The following is a 17,865-nucleotide window of genomic DNA, read 5'->3' as shown; positions in this document are numbered from 1 at the left end:
TCTCCCAGGAGACTGCGCTCCTCCCACCCCCACTGGGTGCTAACTGAGCTCCCGCCGAGGCACCTGCACACACACCCACCCCCAGGGCTCACGGAGCATCCGGGAGCTGAGCCCCACGGAGGACTCGTCTCCTCTGGAACAGGGCAGGCACACCCCAGCCTGCCGATAGTTTTTCTAGAACGCAGGCATGCCTGCTTGTTTCCTTCCCGGAAGCCCTTCTCCTGGAGATGTCCGAGCAGCTCCATGATCCCTGTGTGCCCTGGGAGCAGCACGTGCTACCACGGGGCCTGCGCTCACTCTGCAATTGTGACACCCCACCATCTTCCAGTCCCTCGGCTCTAACACCCAGTGACACGTGAACTTATCAGACCTCAGCCTCTGACCTCCAAACAAGGCCACAAGTGTGTGAGGCTCAGGGTCCAGCCTCTGGGCAGCAAAGGCCAGCAGCGGCAGGTGGGGGCCCGGGGCAGGAGGAGGTGCGCCCAGTGTCCCCCCCGACGTGACGGGCGAGAGACCGGCATGGGGAGGACACGTTGGCACTGCCGCCAACAGCCAGGGTGTGCCCTGCACCCAGCTCACAGCAGCTCTGCATTCCTGCCTGCTGCTGGGATCCACACTCCTCTTCAACGTGCTCCAGGGTGGTCCCTGGAAACAGCGCTACTTCTCACGGAGCAGCCCGAACCCAGTGTGCACCCACGGTCTTCGTGTGCGGGGTGCTGGCCAACACTAAGGTGCGCTGCTGGGCCCCCTTCCCAGGCTGGCCTCTCCTTCTGGGGATCCACTTCCCCAGCTGTGTCCGGAGGCACGGCACCTGGACAGGGAAGCAGCCGAGCTCCCCGCCACTGTCCCCTGTTGGCTCCTCTCCTGAGTTCCTCAGCTGGCTGGGAGGGGTTTGTCCTGACTACCCAGCACCACTCCCTCCCTCCCGCCTGCGGAGGGGGGCGCACTTGCGACTGTTTTCAGGACCCGCCCGGCGAGCCGTCCCACCCGCTCACTGCTCGGCCAGCACTCATCCAAGAGGCCCCACGGTGGCCGGTGGCCGCCTGTCTCCTGGTGCACGGAGAAACCACAGAAGCTGCATGTGGGGGAAGCAGCACAGGGAGCAGGTGTACTTACTTTCCTCGTCGGGGACGGAGTACCGTCGACTTGCATGGACTCCACTCTGTGAAGTGAACAGGGGATATATTTCCTGGGCCCGGGGCTCCGGGGAGGAAGGAGCACCAGCCCAGACCTGTGCCCCCCACCCCGGCCCTCAAGGGCCACCCACAGTCAGGGCAGACGCACAGGGGCGCACTCCTCCGCCCCCTCCTTCCACAGCCAGCTTGTCCTCGCCCCTCTAACTAAGGCCCAGACCCCCTGCACCGCAGGCAGGGGCGTCTCCTCCATTTAGCACTTACTGCCTGACCCGCACGTGTTACACCATGAGCCCCCACGTTTGACAGCGACATGCCATCTGGGCACCCCGCAGGAGATGATGGCAGAAGACAGGACAGAGGACGAGGGGGAACGCAGGCAGAGGGTGAGCTGCTGGAGGAAGCTCGGGCGCTGCCCCAGACACACCCACACTGCATCAGGGAAGAGTGGGGGCCAGGGCTGCTGCCAGCACATCTCCCGTCATCTCTGTGCAGGTTCCCTTCCAAGCTGCCACCCCCAGCCTGGCTGTCCTGGTCCCAGACCAGAGTCCCAGGGATGACACCCATCAGCCTGGCGTGGGTATGGGATGGCCTGCAGCCGATCGCTACGACGAAGGGGACGGAGCCGTCATGGGACAGCCTGGACCACACACCTGCTTCTGGGGCTGTGCCGGGGGGCACGTGGGAGGGCCCAGCCCCTGACCCCCGAGCCACGTGTTCCTGTTCGCTCATGGAGCCATCCAGCATCGGGGGGACTCAGAGGGTCAGGGGAGGGCCGTGTGACACCCAGGGGCCCCCGATGCTCCCAGGGCACACACCTGTCAGAGGCTGACGACTCCAGGCGCAGGAGCAGGTGTCCAGCTGGCTTTGCGGAAGGAGCTGTGGTAGAGGTGTGAGCGTTAGGCTGCGTCCAGCCGGGCGAACGCCTCTTCATAGCCCTCCTGTTTCGGCCCCATGTTACTTACTTGAAACTGGAGTTTTCATTGCGCCAAGAACTGGTTCTTGTGACAATCTCATACTAAACAGACAGAGAGAAGGTGTTAATTAAACCACAAACATTTACTCCCGTGTCACTCACTGCAGTTTGGAGCACAAGAAGACAAAAAGCCGGATGCTCCCCGTCCGCCCAGTGCCCCGGGCCCGGCCAGCCTCAGACCCCCCTCCCACGCAGAGAAGCCCGAGGACAGGCAAGGGGCCCGCGACTCGCTGACGTGCCCGCACTTCATCCTGGGAACAGGGGGCGGGGGCGGGCACGGGCTCCCGCTTGCTGACTTGACACCAAGCTGCTCCTCCTGGGGACACAGCATGGTAACAGAGAGCCCATGGCCTCCGCACCCCCAAGGATGAGGCCATCCTCCCTGGGAATGCAGGCTGCACCGGGTGTGCGCAAGCAAGCCAGCAGGACGACTGGCCCAGCCAGGCCAGAAAGCTCCACCCGGAGCAAGAGCCCGAGGCATCGGGTGACGTGCCTAACAGAAATGGGAACCAAAACACGCTGACACCACGAAGGTAAAGATGACCCAGGGAAAAAAAAAAAAAAAAGATGACCCAGAACCTTCCGCACATGCAAAATCGAGCAGCCAAAATGAAGTCGAGGTGGGAGAGGTGTGCAGCGCAGAGCTGGGCAGAGAGGCAGGGCCAGGGCCGCAGACCCACATGGGGCACCGAGCGGCACAGCAGGAGGGGCCGCGGAAAGACTGCGGCTGAGAATTTTCCACAGCTCACAAAGGACAGGATTCCTTGACGCCGCGGAGGCCGAGTCAGGGTGACCCACATGGGTGCGCTGCCCTCTGCTGCCCCTGCTCCACGGAGCGGCTGGGAGCCGGGTCCCCCAGAGCACACCCTCACACTGGGGCCGGCTGCTGGGTGTCCTCTCACCCTGCCCGTGGTGGCCTTGGCACGTCGGCGCCCGATCCACAGCGTCCACCCGCAGCCGGGGTCACCCTGCACACGCGAGCCGTCGGTGCACAGCAGCTCCCCAGGACATCAACCCTGCGGCCTCCAACCTGACGTGCGGCCCCCAGCGGGGCTTCTGCGGCGCCCCCGGCCTAACACGCCTGAGCCAGACGAGAGGCCTGAGGCTGCCCTGCCCCAGCCGCAGGCCACACGCGTCCACCTGTCACGGACGCCACAGCCCTGGCAGCAGGCTGCGGGTGGGGGTCCGACAGGGCCTGGCCGCAGAGCCCCTCTGCGCACGGCCCTCTGGGAGCGCCCCCAGGACAACTGTTCCTGTGCTTTCACGGCCCCCTTTGCTTCCTTCTGCTGCATTTTTGCTTCGACGGAAGCTTCTGGCAAATGAACGTGCTCTTTCTTCTGCTGCCCTGGTCACAAGGTCTCAGACAGATGGCCAAGCAGGCGGCACGGTCGGGCACCCCGCGGGAGCTCGTGGACAGCACCCACCTCTGCAGCTGTTCCATCCTCAGCACGGACTTCTGAAGGGATTCCTCCAGCTTCGCGATCTAAACACAACCAGACCCCGGTCATCGGCCAGCTGCATGGACCATCTACATGTCTTCAGCCACGAGTCAGAATGTGGGGGATGGGGCCCCCAGGGGCTCTGTGGCTGAGAGTCTGCCTTCAGCTCAGGGTGTGGCCCCGGGGTCGGGTCCCCGCGGGGAGCCTGCTTCTCCCTCTGCCTGTGTCTCTGTGTCTCTCAGGAATAAATAAATAAAATCTTAAAAAGTTAAGAATGTGGGTGACACGACTGCTGTCCTCTTGCTGCAAACCTGCATGGAGTGCAGGCCACCAGGGCCCTGGAACCCGCAGTCCGGACAGCGTGATGCTGTGGGGAGGCTCAGCCTCAGCCGGGGCCCCCCTGGGTGCTCCCCTACGCTCCTCCATCTACGCCCCACAAGGCATCTCAAGTCCGCTCTGAGACTCCAGAGGAGAGTATTTATTGGGCAAACAGGCATTCTGACTGTCCTTCCATAAGGATTCCCCAGGGCAACCTCACAGCTGCCATTTGTGGAAAAGGGCCCGAGTCCTGGGATGCTAGTGGGTCAGTGTCAGCGTTCCAAAGTGAGACTGCTGCCGTGACCCTGGCTGGGTCCCCAGGTGGCCACGCGCAACAGCAGACAAGAACCCCACGGGCTGTGGGTCAGGACAGGTGCCCGCGCAGTGGCCCGCCACCTGGAGACACGGCCTTGGTTAGCGAGGCCGCCAGCCCCCCGGATTTACCTTTTCTCTATAGAAGGCCAACAGTCTCCTTCTGTGCTTTTCTTGAAATTCTGAAACCTGAGAAGAGAATACGTGTCAGCTGCTGGCAGTGGGCCGCTACCGCGCAGCAAGTCCCAGGCGCAGTGGCCGGGAGGGGCCTCCAGCGCAGGCACAAGCATGCTCTGCTTCCCTGCGCCCTGTCCCCCTGCCCGCCTGCCGGCCCAGGCATGGGCTCTGCTGGCTGCCACCCTGGTCTGGAGCAGAGCTCGGAGACGCTGTGCTGGCCATGTGCACAGCAGCACGTGTGCCCGAATGCAATGCTAGCTGAGGCAGCGTGCTCCATGTGAGGTCGCAGACAGTGAGGGTGGCACCGGCCCCTGTGCCTGGGGCTTCAGTGGTTCTCGGGGCCCAGCCACAGGACAGGACACGGCCCAGCAGGCCAATCAGGGGACCATCCCTTTGGCAGCAGCAACTGGATCACGGGATGGCCTCCTGACCAAGCAGCACCAACAGGAAACACCCTGGAAGTGCTACGTGGACGGGCTGGCCCAGGAGGGGAGACCAGCGCAGGCCGCGTGCCACACCAAGTGGAGGGGAGTGCTTCTGAGAGCCCAGGCCCTGGTCTGGACCCCCAGGCCCGCTGACCCGGGCCTCGTGCCACCTCTGATCTTCCATTTACACGAGCCCCAACTTGCACATAGCAGCAGGACCTGAGAATGCCAGTGTCACCCAGAAACTGCCACCTGGGATCCACCCAGAGGAGGAGACGGGCATCCCACATCAAGGGAGATTTCCAGATGGTGACGCCTCCCCTCCTGGAATGCTGCACTGTAATTGCCAATACAGGGCTCTGCTGCCCCCGGGCACAGGCACGGCCCCACGTGCTCAGTGGCCTCCTCTAGGTCCCACACTGTCCACGCGGCCCAGGACTTGTTTAGTGGACGGACACGAGGGCGGGCCCTGGACCCAGGCTCCCTGGGCTAGCACAGACCCGGGCAAGAGCTGCTGTGGACAGGACAGCCAGCCCACAGCTTCGGTGCCTCCCCCATGGCCAGGCCACCTCCTGAAGAAGGGGCCACGGTTAGGAGTGACCAACACCCCCTTCCTAGACTCCTGCATCTTCCAGGGGATCCCACGCCCTTGGGGCCTGGAGGACACGATGCACAGGTCCCGTTCCCCAGGACAAAGGCTGACAGATGTGGGCTCTGTCTGGAGCATCTGTCTGGTGGGGGCGCCATGAGGGCCCATCATGTTGCCCCCATGGGCACCCTCATCTTCACAAGGCCATGTCCAGAAGTGCCCCCGATGCTCAGTGACGGCCCAGCTTCCGGGCAAGGTGTGGGGAGGCAGCAAGGAAGGGTGGCCAGGCCTAGACCTGAGGCAGGGGCACGCACGGCCAGGAGGGCTTTGGGCAGACCTAGAGCCCCCCATCCCGCCCCACAGTCGCCCTCAGCCAAGATGGGGCTGACAGTCCGTCGCCTCAACAACATGGTCTCGTTCCTCAACGGGCTCCGTGCCCGCAGCAGGAAGAAGGTATCACACAGCTGCCCGTAAGCCTCATGTCCCAGAACAGGGCCCACCCTGAGACGCAGGAGGCACATGCGCTGGAAGCGACCGCAGGACAGCCCACCCGGAGCGCCAAGGAGCAGGGCCGTGCCTGCACTGGCACCGGGGCCCAGCACGGCCTGAGGGCGGGCGGCGGCTGTCCTTGAACCAATACAGGCAGAGAACAAGCGTGCGGGCCTCCGTGGCTGACACAGTTGTGACCAGGCAGTGAGGCCACAGCCAGGACGGGGTCACGGAGAGCTGAGCCTGGGAGGCCTGCGCACAGGATGCTGAGGCAGGGGGCAGCATCAGCCCCATGTCCGTGCACCGCACACCTGTACCAGGCAGGGGCCTCCGGGATGTCCGGCCCTTCAGGAGGAGCTGCTGTGGCTGTACCGGGTGGGCAGGGGGTGCGGACACCAGCAAAATAAAATCTGAAAGGGCCACGAACCTCATCCAGTAGAGTGTGCCCCCCTGGATGGAGTGGGCACCCGTTTCCTGAGATTTTTACAGAGAGCAGAGGCTGAGGAAGGCCAGGCCAGGAGGCGACGGGCAGGGAAGCTGTGGGACGGCCCGGGGGACCATCTCCTTGGGCAGAGCCACGACCTCTGTGCGGCAGGTGCAGGGCGCCTGGAGCAGCCTCGTGTGCACACTCTGACCCACCGACATGGGCCAGCTCCGATGCAGAGGTCGTCAGGGGAAGGAGAGAAAAGGTTCTGCTTCTTCTGACCAGAACAGGAGGGGTGACTTCCTGAGGGCCTGTGTGAAGCCACCTGCTGTGGTTCTGGGGCCTGGGCCAGGGCCTCAGGGGGGTTTCATGCTCTTTACGTGGGTTTTCTGCCCCACGAGAAATTCATACCAAGAGGAACCTAAGATACACACCAATTCATTCATTCAAGAATAACAACAGGCCCAGTATGTTGACAGACACACATGTGAAATCCCATCACGTGGCCTCTGGAAATGGCTTCGCACCCTGACTCGGGCACATGGCCACGGGACATGCAGCCCAGAGGCGTGAGGCAGGTCCCTTGGCAGTGGCCCCCCACCCTTGTGCGGGCACAGGCTCTGACACGGCACAGGGCTCCACGGGGCCGTCAGGAAATGCCATGTCCTCAGCTCCCGTGGTCGCCAATGCCAGGGCTGTGAGGACCTCCCAGAACGTGGGCAGCTTCTGGGCTTCAGGGGCCTGGATCCCCTGTGGCCAAGGCAAGGAGACCTCCAGGCCCTCACCTAGCACTGGCCCGGCGCCACTACTGTGTTCTGGGGCATCTGTGTGTGGCCCGGGCCCCTCCCAGGACACTGGGCTGAGTGCAGGCGCACAGCCGTGACACCGTGGTGCTTCCGGCTGCGTGACAGTGGGAGACGAGAGGCCGTGCAGAGGAGGGGTGGCCTTGGCAGGGCTGCTGGACCACGGCCTCCAGATGTGCAACGGGCCCAGGGTGGTCAGCGTGAGCACAGCTCTCCCTTGGCCCCCTCCCATGGAGGGTAGGTGGGAGGTGGCCTGCAGCGGGGGGGGGGGGGGGGGAGCTCCCGTTAACAGAAGGGGGAGAAGCAGGAGGGCTGGGGGCTGGAGGGCTCCCTTCTCTCCCAGGCAGCTTCTTGGAGAGAACGGCAGCCCACACATGGTTCAGTGACATCTGGGCATTCAGGCGTCTGGGGCAGGGTGAGGCATGAGGAAGGATTCACGACACTGGAGGGAGGAGCAGCAGGTGAGATGTGGGGGACGAGGCACACGTGGTGAGAGGAGCAGGGCCGGGAGGAATACAGGTGCCCGGGATGGGAGAGTGTGCCTGAGTGGACCGTGACCCTCAGGAAGGACAGCCTCACGAAGCAGCCTGCAGCCTCGACTGGGGCCCTTCACAACCCAAAGGTGAGGCCTGCCCCAGACTGAGAGTCAGATGACAGCCATGTCCCCACACACAGCAAAGGCATAAGCAGCCACAGCAGAACGCAGCCGAGGGCTCAGGCATAGCGAAGGCAGCAAACACGTGCTGATCCTAAATCCCAGAGGGACTGGTCTCAGAGCACGTCACACAGGGTCTCCGCTGACATCATCACAAACTCGCGTCTCTGATGCGTGCTGGGCGGACGGGCGTCATGCTGAGTGAGAAGCTCCACATGCAGCGCTCACCTGGGAGGTCTCTCTTGAGTACTTCTTGCACAGGCCGTCTATGCCCATGAACAGCGCCTGGATATCCACGTCGGTCTGAAAGGGAGGGGAAGCGGAGGTCTGTGTCACCGCTTCTAACGCGGGCATACAGACCCCGGGGAGAAAACTGCACCCCGAGATCTAGAACTAGCCACAGACAACACCAACCATCATGTCCAGATGTCCAGGAGCCCTGGGAGGGTCGCCCATGTCCCAGCTGCCAGTGGCTGTGGCAGGCGAGGGGCTCCGGGCACCTGCTACAGGACAGGGGTGAGGTGAGACACACCCCTACCTGGAAAGACACCCCCAAAGGCTGAAGGGGGAAGACAGAGCACACACACGGAACTCAGGAGGGAAAAGGCAAAGGAGCGCGGCTGTGACCCAATCACACCAGACTGAAAAGCTGCAGGGAGAGACTTGTGTGTCCTCCCCGTCTGGTCTTTAGTCTGGACTGTAACCAAGTCATGAACGTCAGGATGGTGGCTAGGGGGCCATCTATGCCCCCCAACTCCACTAAAACAACAGTGAAACTACATCAGGTTAGTGTGAGAAACCAGGCCACGTGCCATGAAGGGCAAGGCCTTCTGGAGCAGACAGCAGAGGGGCCGGCGCGGATCTGGCTTTGGGAGAGGACGGGCCAGTGTGGGGACATGGCCTTGGAATCCACGCCCGGGTGTCAGAATGGTGGGGACCCTGCACAAGGCTGCCTGGGCAGACCAGGGCATCATGGTGCGGCATGGCCTCCAGGTACCTGTGAGCTCTGCTCCGCACCAGTAAGACCTGCCACGCTGGCACATGGCTTGATGCCATGGCTTAATGCCACGGAGCCTCCATCTCCCGAGCAAGGCAAGCACACGCGGAGCCTTCCCTGAGGGCCGTGCAGTGACTAGGCAAATGAGGAGAGGAGTGCCCCTGAGAGAGCATGGCCAAGCCTGGTGCTCAGCAAGGGGGAACCGAGATCTAGAACTAGCCACGGTCAAGGTCAATGAAAGTACGTCACACACAGACCACCCAAAACTGGACAAAGAGCTCCAGGGTCAGAAATGCAAGCACCTGGAAATGCTGTCACCGATGTGTTAGGGGCCACATCACAGGTCCGTGAAGGCCAGGATGGCACGGGGGGTGTGTGGAGACAGGGCAACCAAGGGTTCTCCAGCCTAACAAATGCCTCCTGCACCGGCCAGACAGGACACCTGCGCAGACAACTGCCATCACATACGGGGTAGCCATGCCGTGGAAAGAGGTAAACAACAGAGGAATATGATCAAAGCACCAGAAAACATTAATTTCCATTAAAGAATTCTAAGCCCAGTTAAAATATGCTTCAAAATGGAGGCAAGAGGGCAGCCTGGGTGGCTCAGCAGTTTAGCACCACCTTCAGCCCAGGGTATGATCCTGGAGACCCGGGATCGAGTCCTATGTCAGGCTCCCTGCGTGGAACCTGCTTCTCCCTCTGCCTGTGTCTCTGCCTCTGTCTCTGTGCCTCTCATGAATAATAAAACACACACACACACACACACACACACACACACAAAAACAGAGGCAAGAAGAGAGGTCCTTTTCAGACAAACCAGAGAACTTGTCACCAACAGGAGACACTGTCTTGAGGTAGGAAATGGTTCCTCGGTGGGAGCAGGGGGTTCGGGGGCCAATGAGGAACACGAGGGAAGGGGAAATGGGTTACCCAGACCAGAATGGCGACCGCACACTAGCTGCCCTGTGGGGCTCTGTGCAGGCAGAAGAAACCACACGCCAGCAGGGTAGGGGCAGGTGAGACAAAGGTAAAATGGCAGAGGTCTCTGAGGGCCTCACATCGGCAGGAAGGTCTAGGCCACATCAGGGTCTCTGGGGTCATGGAAATGAACTCTGTCTTGGTCTGAGTGGTGGATACGTTCAGGTCACAAACAATTCCCAGAGCCACGCACCTGTATCTGTGCACTTTCCCCTATTAGGCTTCAACAAAAGTCAGTAAAAATAACAAGTAAAATTCCCTATTTCTCAGTCAACATACTTTCAGAAAATGCACAGGTCACAGGAGTAATTGAGTAGAAATTTCAAAGTATTTCAAAGTGAAAGTCAAAAAAATGTAAAGAAGCCAAACACATACAATCCAGGCAAGGATGAACAGAGGGGTGCCCCAATCCCATAACACAAATCCCACCCATCTTACAAAACAGACTAAGTCCAAAGGAAAATAAAGGAAACAACAGAGAACATAGCTGAGAACAAATGTAAAGTGCAGATAAACACTACTTCTCTGAGAATGCTGATAAAAAAAATAAAACGAGGAAGATTGTTAAAGAATAAAGAGAAACTGCAGCAACTATTACTTTGATGAGAAAGGGACATCGCTACAGATCTAAGACTCTGAAAATACAGAATACCGCAGGCACGCTGATGAGACATTTGAAAATCTGGATAAAGTACACAAACTCCTAAAGAAAGACCACTCACGCTGACCCAAGAATTAGGAACTCTGAAGACTCCATATCTAATTAAAAATGTAAAACCTGAGAGGCCTGGGTGGTTCAGTGGTTGAGTGTCTGCCTTCAGACCAGGGCGTGACCCCGAGGTCCTGGGATTGAGTCCCACATCGGGCTCCCTGCGTGGAGCCTGCTTCTCCCTTTGCCTGTGTCTCTGCCTCTCTCTCTCTCTCTCTGTCTCTCAGGGATAAATACATAAGATCTTTTTTAAAACAAATTAAAACCCTAGTTAAAAACTTCCCCACAAAAAAAAAAAAATTTCCCCACAAAAAGCCTTCTAGGATCAAATAGTGCCACCCATGAATTCTAGCATACATTCTCTGAATAACGCCCCCCCCCCCCAAAAAAAAACTAGAGAAAATAAAAATGAAAGAATTTCCAACTCCTTTTAAGCCAGTGAAAACCCGACTCACCAAAACTTGAAGAGAGTATCTATAAGAAGAGTTACAGATTGGTTCTCATATGAACACAGGCACAAAACCCCTCAATCCCTCATGCACATGTAGGCTATACTGCATCACAACCAAGTTGTAGTGTTTAAAATTTGACTGTGGGTATAGGGACACCAGGATGGCTCAGTTGGTTGAACATCTGACTCTGGATTCAGCTCAGGTCATGATCTTAAGTGGAGCCTGCTTGAGATTCTCTCTCCCTCCCCCCTCCTTCCCCTCCTCCCGGCTTACATGCACATACATGCTCTCTTTCAGTCTCTCTAAAAGGGACCCGGACCTACTGGCCCCTCCAGGGCCATGCTCTCTTTCAGTCTCTCTAAAAGGTAAATAAACAAAATCTTCAAAAAAAGAGAATTCTACCTTGGGTTTTTTTTTTTTAAAGATTTTATTTATTTATTCATTCATGAAAGAGCAAGAGAGAGGCAGAGACCCAGGCAGAGGGAGAAGCAGGCTCCATGCAGGGAGCCCGACGTGGGACTCGATCCCGGATCTCCAGGATCAGGCCCTGGGTAGAAGGCAGCACTAAACCACTGAGCCACTCGAGGATCCCCTGCTCTGGGTTTAAAATTCTAAAAATAAATACAATTCACTACATCAACAAAATACAGTAAAAAAAATCAAATGACAACCCTGATATTTACAGAAAAACCATCTGATAGAATCCAACATGGCTCCTGATAAAAACCCTTTAGCAAGAAAGCCAGGGTACCACGAATACGTCATGGTGAACCACTGGAAGCTTGACCCTGAAGTCACAAAGTGACAAAGGACACCACCATCACCACTGTGTCTCCTCGTAGCCTGTGCAAGGAGGAAAAGGTGGCAGAGAGAAAGAAAGGGAGGAATGACACAGAGATTGAACATTTGGAGAGGACATGGTTGTGCAGAGAGAGACTCTAGGAAAAGCTCCAGATCAGCCAACAGTGTTATCAAATGAAAACAAGGAGACTAGATAAAAGCTAATAAACAAAATCTACTGATTTTTATATACCAGCAATAAGCACAACAGAGATGACATCTTAAGAGGTGAGCAAGGTATCACCCCAAATCATCGGGGCCCAAGGATGAAGCTAACAGGGCGCAGCCTCAGTGCAGAAAATCACCACTGGAACCAGAGCACAGCTAAGTACACGGAGGGGCACCATGCTTGTGGACTAGAGAGTCCACGCTGCAGAGACGTCAGCTTTTTTTTTTTTTTTTTTTTTTTTTGAGACGTCAGCTTTATCTACGTTACTGATTAAGCACCAACCCAACAGGACCTAGTATGTGTGGAAACTGACAAGTTGGTTCCAAAAGTTACATGGCACGTGCAGCAAACAGCACCCGATCTCAGTGACTCATGGAGGACACCCGTTTCCCGTCTGCACATGGATGGCCTCCGCTCGGGGCACAGCAGCTCTGTTTTGCTGGGTCACCAGTATCCACTTGGCAGAGTGGGAGGCTTTCCAGTAGAATGTTTTGGGGCCAGGCCTGCAGTGGCGTTGCTCCTGGAAGCAGGGGGGAGGCTGAGTCTAGCTGGAGGCCAGCAGGCCAAGGAAAGCTCCCAGCCAGACCAGTCTGCTGTTCTAGTGGCTGGTGTCTGTTTTTCTCCCCCCTACACAGAAAGGTCACCCTCCCAAATGCCCCCTCTCTGAGTTTACGCCAAACCCAGGTCCTCGATGGCATGTGGTCTTATCCTCCTGGTCCTGGTCCCACCGTGAGCAACCTCTGACCTGGGGCAGGACAAGTGAGTCCACTGCTCAGAGGACTCACTGGGGTCCGGGGGAGACCAGAGAGCATTGGTTCTGCCGCTGTGGGTTGTTCCTCCCCCACATCTCCCCAGGGCCCTAAGTGAAGTGGGCACGAGGAAGAGTACCCCAACCACACATGGCCCCCAGGCCCACCTCCTCACACATGGGACCCGGACCTACTGGCCCCTCCAGGGCTCAGGGCCTCCCCACTGTAGCCATCCTTCCCCATCTCCAGCCTACATGCAACCCCCTTGTTGTCCACACATCCTTCTGCTCTGCTCTTGGCTTTTGCCAGAGGCTCTGTCCGCAGACGGGGATGCTTCCCAGGCCCCGTAGGCTCCTCGTACCACCTGATAGATAAGGCAGTAGACCGTACTGAGTGTGAAACAGTAACGGCCCTTTTCAATGACAAACAAATGAACAAATACAAGTGGTGCCCTGTCTGCAGAGCAAAGGGGCAGGTGTGGGCAGCTCTTGTACTGCAGGTCCCAGGAAATCAGCTTAGCCTATTACAGTGTGTTTGGTTTTAACAACAAAAATCCCATTCAGAATAGAAACCATCAGGGGTGCTGCATTTAGCAAGGATATGTATTGTTTTGTGAAAGTGATTTCCCACATGTGCACACACGGATGCATTTGCGTGCAAATCCACACACACAGTGCCATGATCTCAAGTGTCCTTCCTGCTATAGGCCAGAGAAGCCATGTGTGCGTGGTCACACACAGCCGTAGGCAGAGACCTAAAGGCAGTGGGTGAGGGAGCAGTGGCAGGTCAGAGTCGCTGGCCAGGGGACCAGGTGTCTCCCAGAGGCCAGGCCACAGAGCCACGGCATGAGGGGACACAGGTTTTCCTCCTGGAAAGCTGCGATACATGCCCACGTCTGCAGATCCCTGTGACTGCAGGTGAGAAGAATTTCGAGGAAGCAGGGGAGAAAGCAGGGAGAATGGCTCTCAGGCGTCGTGGTGGTGGGCACTCATGCGGGCCCGTGGGGCACAGAGGAGCCAAGCCCTAGGGAGACTGCGGGAAGGAACAGTTAGGAACAGTGTCGGTGCCCTGAGCAACTTCACTCACATGCACAGAGAACAAAAGAATACTTTTCTCAAGCATCTGTGGAACATTAACAATTACCACGTACCAAGCCACAACAAAAGTCCTGACAATTAAAAAAAGAAACCATATGGCCATATTCTCTGGTCACAAAGACATAAGACAAAATTTTCCACAGAGACGATAGAGGAGATAAAATCTAACCTCTCAGACATTAAGGAACATTTCTCCTGAATAATTCTTGAGTTGAAAAATTAAGTCACAAGAAAGATTAAAGACTATTTAGAAATGATAAAAAAAAAAAAAAAAGATGCTTGAAGTGACGTAGAAGAGCAGCAAACAGAAGGAAACAGACCATCCTAAATACACTTATTAGAAGAGGAAACGAATAACCTGAGTGTAGGGCCCAGGAGGGCAGGGAAAGGCCAGGGGCGCCCCCCTCAAGGGCAAGCCTGACCAGCTACGCCAGCCAGCAGAACCTGGCTCTGTGGCCAAGGGGTTAAGCTGATACATTTAAGGGAAATAAAGCGCTTCCTATTAAGTTTAAACACTTAAATCTGTGCCCTTATTTTTCCACTCCTAGCAATTTATGCTACAGAAATATTCTTACACGTGTGCAGAGACGTGGTAAAAAAATAAAATAAAAGGTTCGCTGTGAGATGGAAACAGTGAAAACCTACCCCCTCCAACCCCCCGGAAAACACTGAAATACTATGCAGTCTTTTCAGGGAGTGCGAGTGTGCCAAAAATACCAAGTCAACTGAGAAAACAGCATTTTGTAAAAAGATAAGTCACAGTAACACACAGAGCAGGAACTATACTCGCTTGCTGACATCTGTGGGAAACAGGATTTGGGCAACTTTCACATTCTCCATTATGATTTTGTCTCATTTAGATCTTGTGTGACTTTGTGTTATGTTCTAATCAGTAAAAACAACCGTTAAAGATTAAAACAACCGATCAAGTAAGTATCTTAGAACCTAAGTATAAAGAGAATAATCATTTGTGACTAAGTTCAAACCAAGCTGGTTAAACTGGTGTATTTCACAGAGATGACAAACGACCTGTATTCAGCCTCCTGCAACAGTGACCACCGTTAAACCTCCCCTCCCCTTCGTGAGGAGCTAGTCTTGTGCTGAAAAAACCTAAACAACTCATCTTCATTTCCTGGACACATACAGCAAACGACGCAGGGGCCAACCTATGGTCAGGAGTTACCTGTACGAGGGTTCAAAACTGAACCGAAACTTGTACTTTACTCAGAAATCTTGTAAGATCCTCTAGTTGATCTCACAATATGAAAGAAAATCTCAGACACCCCAAATGACTACAAATGACTACAAATTGAATGTCGAATTAAAAAACAACACTAACATTCAGATAATACATATTTCAACTTACATGTTTTGAAAGTAAAAGCGTGCGACAAGGGACTTTACAAATCAAGCACTCATCTTTTCCACCTACAAAAGAAAAGCAAACTTTACTGTATTATAGTGAGTAGTGATTTTTTTTTTAAGATTTTATTTATTTATTCATGAGAGACAGAGAGACAGAAAGAGAGAGAGATGCAGAGACCCAGGCAGAGGGAGAAGCAGCTCCTTGCAGGGACCCCGACGTGGAACTTGATCTGGGACCCCGGGGTCACGCCCTGGGCTGAAGGCAGATGCCCAACTGCTGAGCCGCCTGGGGACCCTGTGAGTAGTGCTTCTGAATGTGTACCATTGCAGCTTAAAATCACGGTATTTCTTCAAAAACATACAGGCTCATAGCACTTAACATTTTCCACGTTCAGAGAGTAAGGCCGTGCATGTGCACAGAGTTGAAGAGATTCCTTCAACTAATAATCCATTTTCCCCTGTTTTCCCAAGATGCTCCGAAATAGTATGAAGATCAGCAATCCTCAAACTCAAATGTACTGCAGAATTTCGTACAATTAGGCTTTGTAATGATATCCTAATTTAAAATTTTTAGCTATTCAAAATGAAAACAGGTCCTTTCACCCTGTCCCGAGATGAAGCACAAGTTTTGTTCCGCCCCCGGGGACTTACCTCTGCAGCAGGAGACAGCTCACTGGGAAAGAGCTTTGGGAGTGTGTGCTGAGCTCCTGCTGCCCAAGGGCCCTGTGCCAACACCGCCCACCTGCTCTTCTGGGCGGCTCTGCACATCCCGCCCCCCAGGGCACTCCCGTCACCCCCTGGAAAACCCGCTCCCTGCATCTCCTCGCCTGCCCCCACCTGGCACCAGAGCAGCCCTCGCTGCGTCCCGGGAGAACTCAGACTCCAGTGGGGGCTGCAGGGCTCTCGACCTGTGCTCCTCCCCAGCCGCACACGTCTGAGCTCTGCTGTCTCACGAGCGAGCCCGGGTCCCCGAGCAGCCAGCAGCCCTAGGTTCCTTGCCCTTCCCGGCGGCACACCTGGCCCAGCCCAGGCCCCCAGCCCAGCCCCCCTCCCCCCGCCCTTCCTCTGGCCCAGGGTGGCTGAGAACAAGAACCAGGAAGAACAGCCTCCTCGCTGAGACGTGCCTTCACAGACGTGGACTCCAGGATCCCGGCGCTGAACCCGCCACGCCGCTGGGCAACCCCCACTTTCCTGGGTGTCGCCCACCAGCCCCGTGGGGGCGATCAAACAAGCCCTCGCCTCATCTGAGGACACAGGCGGGATCTTCCTCCGTTTCCCGCCTCTCCGCCACTTCCCACAGAAGGACCCACTCGGCTCTGCCCCGCCCCCACAGCCCGTGGGACGAGGTCCTCGTGGAGAAGGAGGGGCGCCCCGCCCCCACAGCCTCAGGCGGCCCCTTTCCATCTTGCCGGCGACACCGCCCGTGGCCTCTCCTGCAGCTCCCACCCTGGGAGCGGGGTCCGCCTGCAGGCTCTGCTCGCCCGGAGCCGGAGCCGGAGCCCGGAGCCCGGAGCCCGGAGCCCGGAGCGGGCGGCCTGGGGTACCAGCCGGCCCTAAAGCCCAGCAGCTGCGTCGGGGGCCGGGAAGCGAGAGACGTGAGCGAGGGTCGGCGCTCGCGAACCCACGGAACACGGAGCACGAGCGCTGACAGCCGGCGGGAGGGGCCCAGACGAGCGCGACGGCTCCGCGCAGACAGACGGCGGACGGACGGCCGCGGAGGGGTAGAGGCCGGCGGCGAGCGCCAGGGGCCAGGGACCGCCGCCCCCGCCCAGCTGGCCCGGTGCCGCCCCGACGCGCTCGCCCCGCCCCCCCGCCCCGGGGCAGCACCTGCAGCCTGCGCCCCGGCCCCGGCCCCGAGGGAGCGGCCTCTCGAGCGCACCGGCCTTGCCTGACAGCCCCGCGGCCAGGTCCCCCGCGGCCACCGCCTGCGCCGAGCTCGGGCCCTGCCCGCGCCCCCGACCGCAGCGCCCGCGGCCCCCGGGGACCTGGCGCCACGCCCGGGCCGCCCCGACACGCGCACCTCAGGTCGCCGCAGGCCGCAGCGGGGCCGACGGTCCGGGCCGCGAGAAGGGCCGCGCGTTCACGCACCTTTTTTCTTCCTTCAGACCCTACTTATTCGTCCCTGAGAGACACGGAGGGGAGCGGCAGCCCCGCGGGGACCCCCGCCCCCGCCCCGCCCCGGCCCGCGGCGCCCTCACCTTTGCGGAGGCAGACGTCGCAGTACACGTGGCCGCAGTTGGTCAGGCTGAAGCGCGACGCGCGGGGCGGCGGCTGGAAGCAGCGGTTGCAGAACACCCAGCCGGCCATGGCGCCCCCGCCCCGCCCCGCCGCCTCAGGCCCCGCCGCCCGGAAGCGGCCCCCGGGCCTCTGCACCTGCGCAGACCCCGCGGGGCCCCGCGCCTGCGCAGGAGACGGCGCCGCTCCCGCCAAAACCCGGCTGGGAGACCCCGAGCGCGGCGGGAGGAGCGTGGCCCGGGGCGCGGGGGGCGCACGCCCGCCCGGGCCCCTCGCCCGTCACCGTCACCGCAGGCCTCGCTGTTCCGTCGGGGCCGCCGTGCGGCGGGTCAGGCCGCGGCCACGGGGTCGGCGCCCCCGCGGGGGCCCACGTGCGCGCACCGGGAAGGCGCGGGCGCGGGCGCCGGGCGGGTGCGGCCCTGGCGGCTCCGGAGGGCTCGGCGCGGGCAGGACGGTGGTGGCGGCGGGACGCGGTGCGGGCGTCGGGCGGCCTGGGGAGGGGGACGCGGGGCTGACCCCAGACGCCGCGGG

General features: G+C 58.5%; 1 protein-coding gene across 1 annotated transcript in view; it reads right to left on the bottom strand.

Annotated features, from left to right (window-relative positions):
* Nucleotides 1-17,446, bottom strand: part of RNF212 (ring finger protein 212) — a 29,832-nt gene extending 12,386 nt beyond the window's left edge. The window contains exons 1-8 of the mRNA XM_072809846.1: nucleotides 17,298-17,446; nucleotides 15,101-15,162; nucleotides 7,969-8,043; nucleotides 4,311-4,367; nucleotides 3,534-3,592; nucleotides 2,099-2,151; nucleotides 1,952-2,012; nucleotides 1,117-1,162 (exon numbers count right to left, since the gene is read on the bottom strand). Of these exons, the coding sequence (XP_072665947.1) occupies nucleotides 1,117-1,162; nucleotides 1,952-2,012; nucleotides 2,099-2,151; nucleotides 3,534-3,592; nucleotides 4,311-4,367; nucleotides 7,969-8,043; nucleotides 15,101-15,162; nucleotides 17,298-17,406 (522 nt within the window). The 5' untranslated portion in view covers nucleotides 17,407-17,446. The remainder of the gene's footprint in view (nucleotides 1-1,116; nucleotides 1,163-1,951; nucleotides 2,013-2,098; nucleotides 2,152-3,533; nucleotides 3,593-4,310; nucleotides 4,368-7,968; nucleotides 8,044-15,100; nucleotides 15,163-17,297) is intronic.
* Between the last annotated feature and the right edge of the window lie 419 nt (nucleotides 17,447-17,865).

Source organism: Canis lupus, chromosome 2 (genome assembly GCF_048164855.1).
Source record: "Canis lupus baileyi chromosome 2, mCanLup2.hap1, whole genome shotgun sequence".
Taxonomy (NCBI): Eukaryota; Metazoa; Chordata; class Mammalia; order Carnivora; family Canidae; genus Canis; species Canis lupus.
The sequence above is the reverse complement of the archived record's forward strand: the minus strand, read 5'-3'. Positions and strand labels throughout refer to the sequence as shown.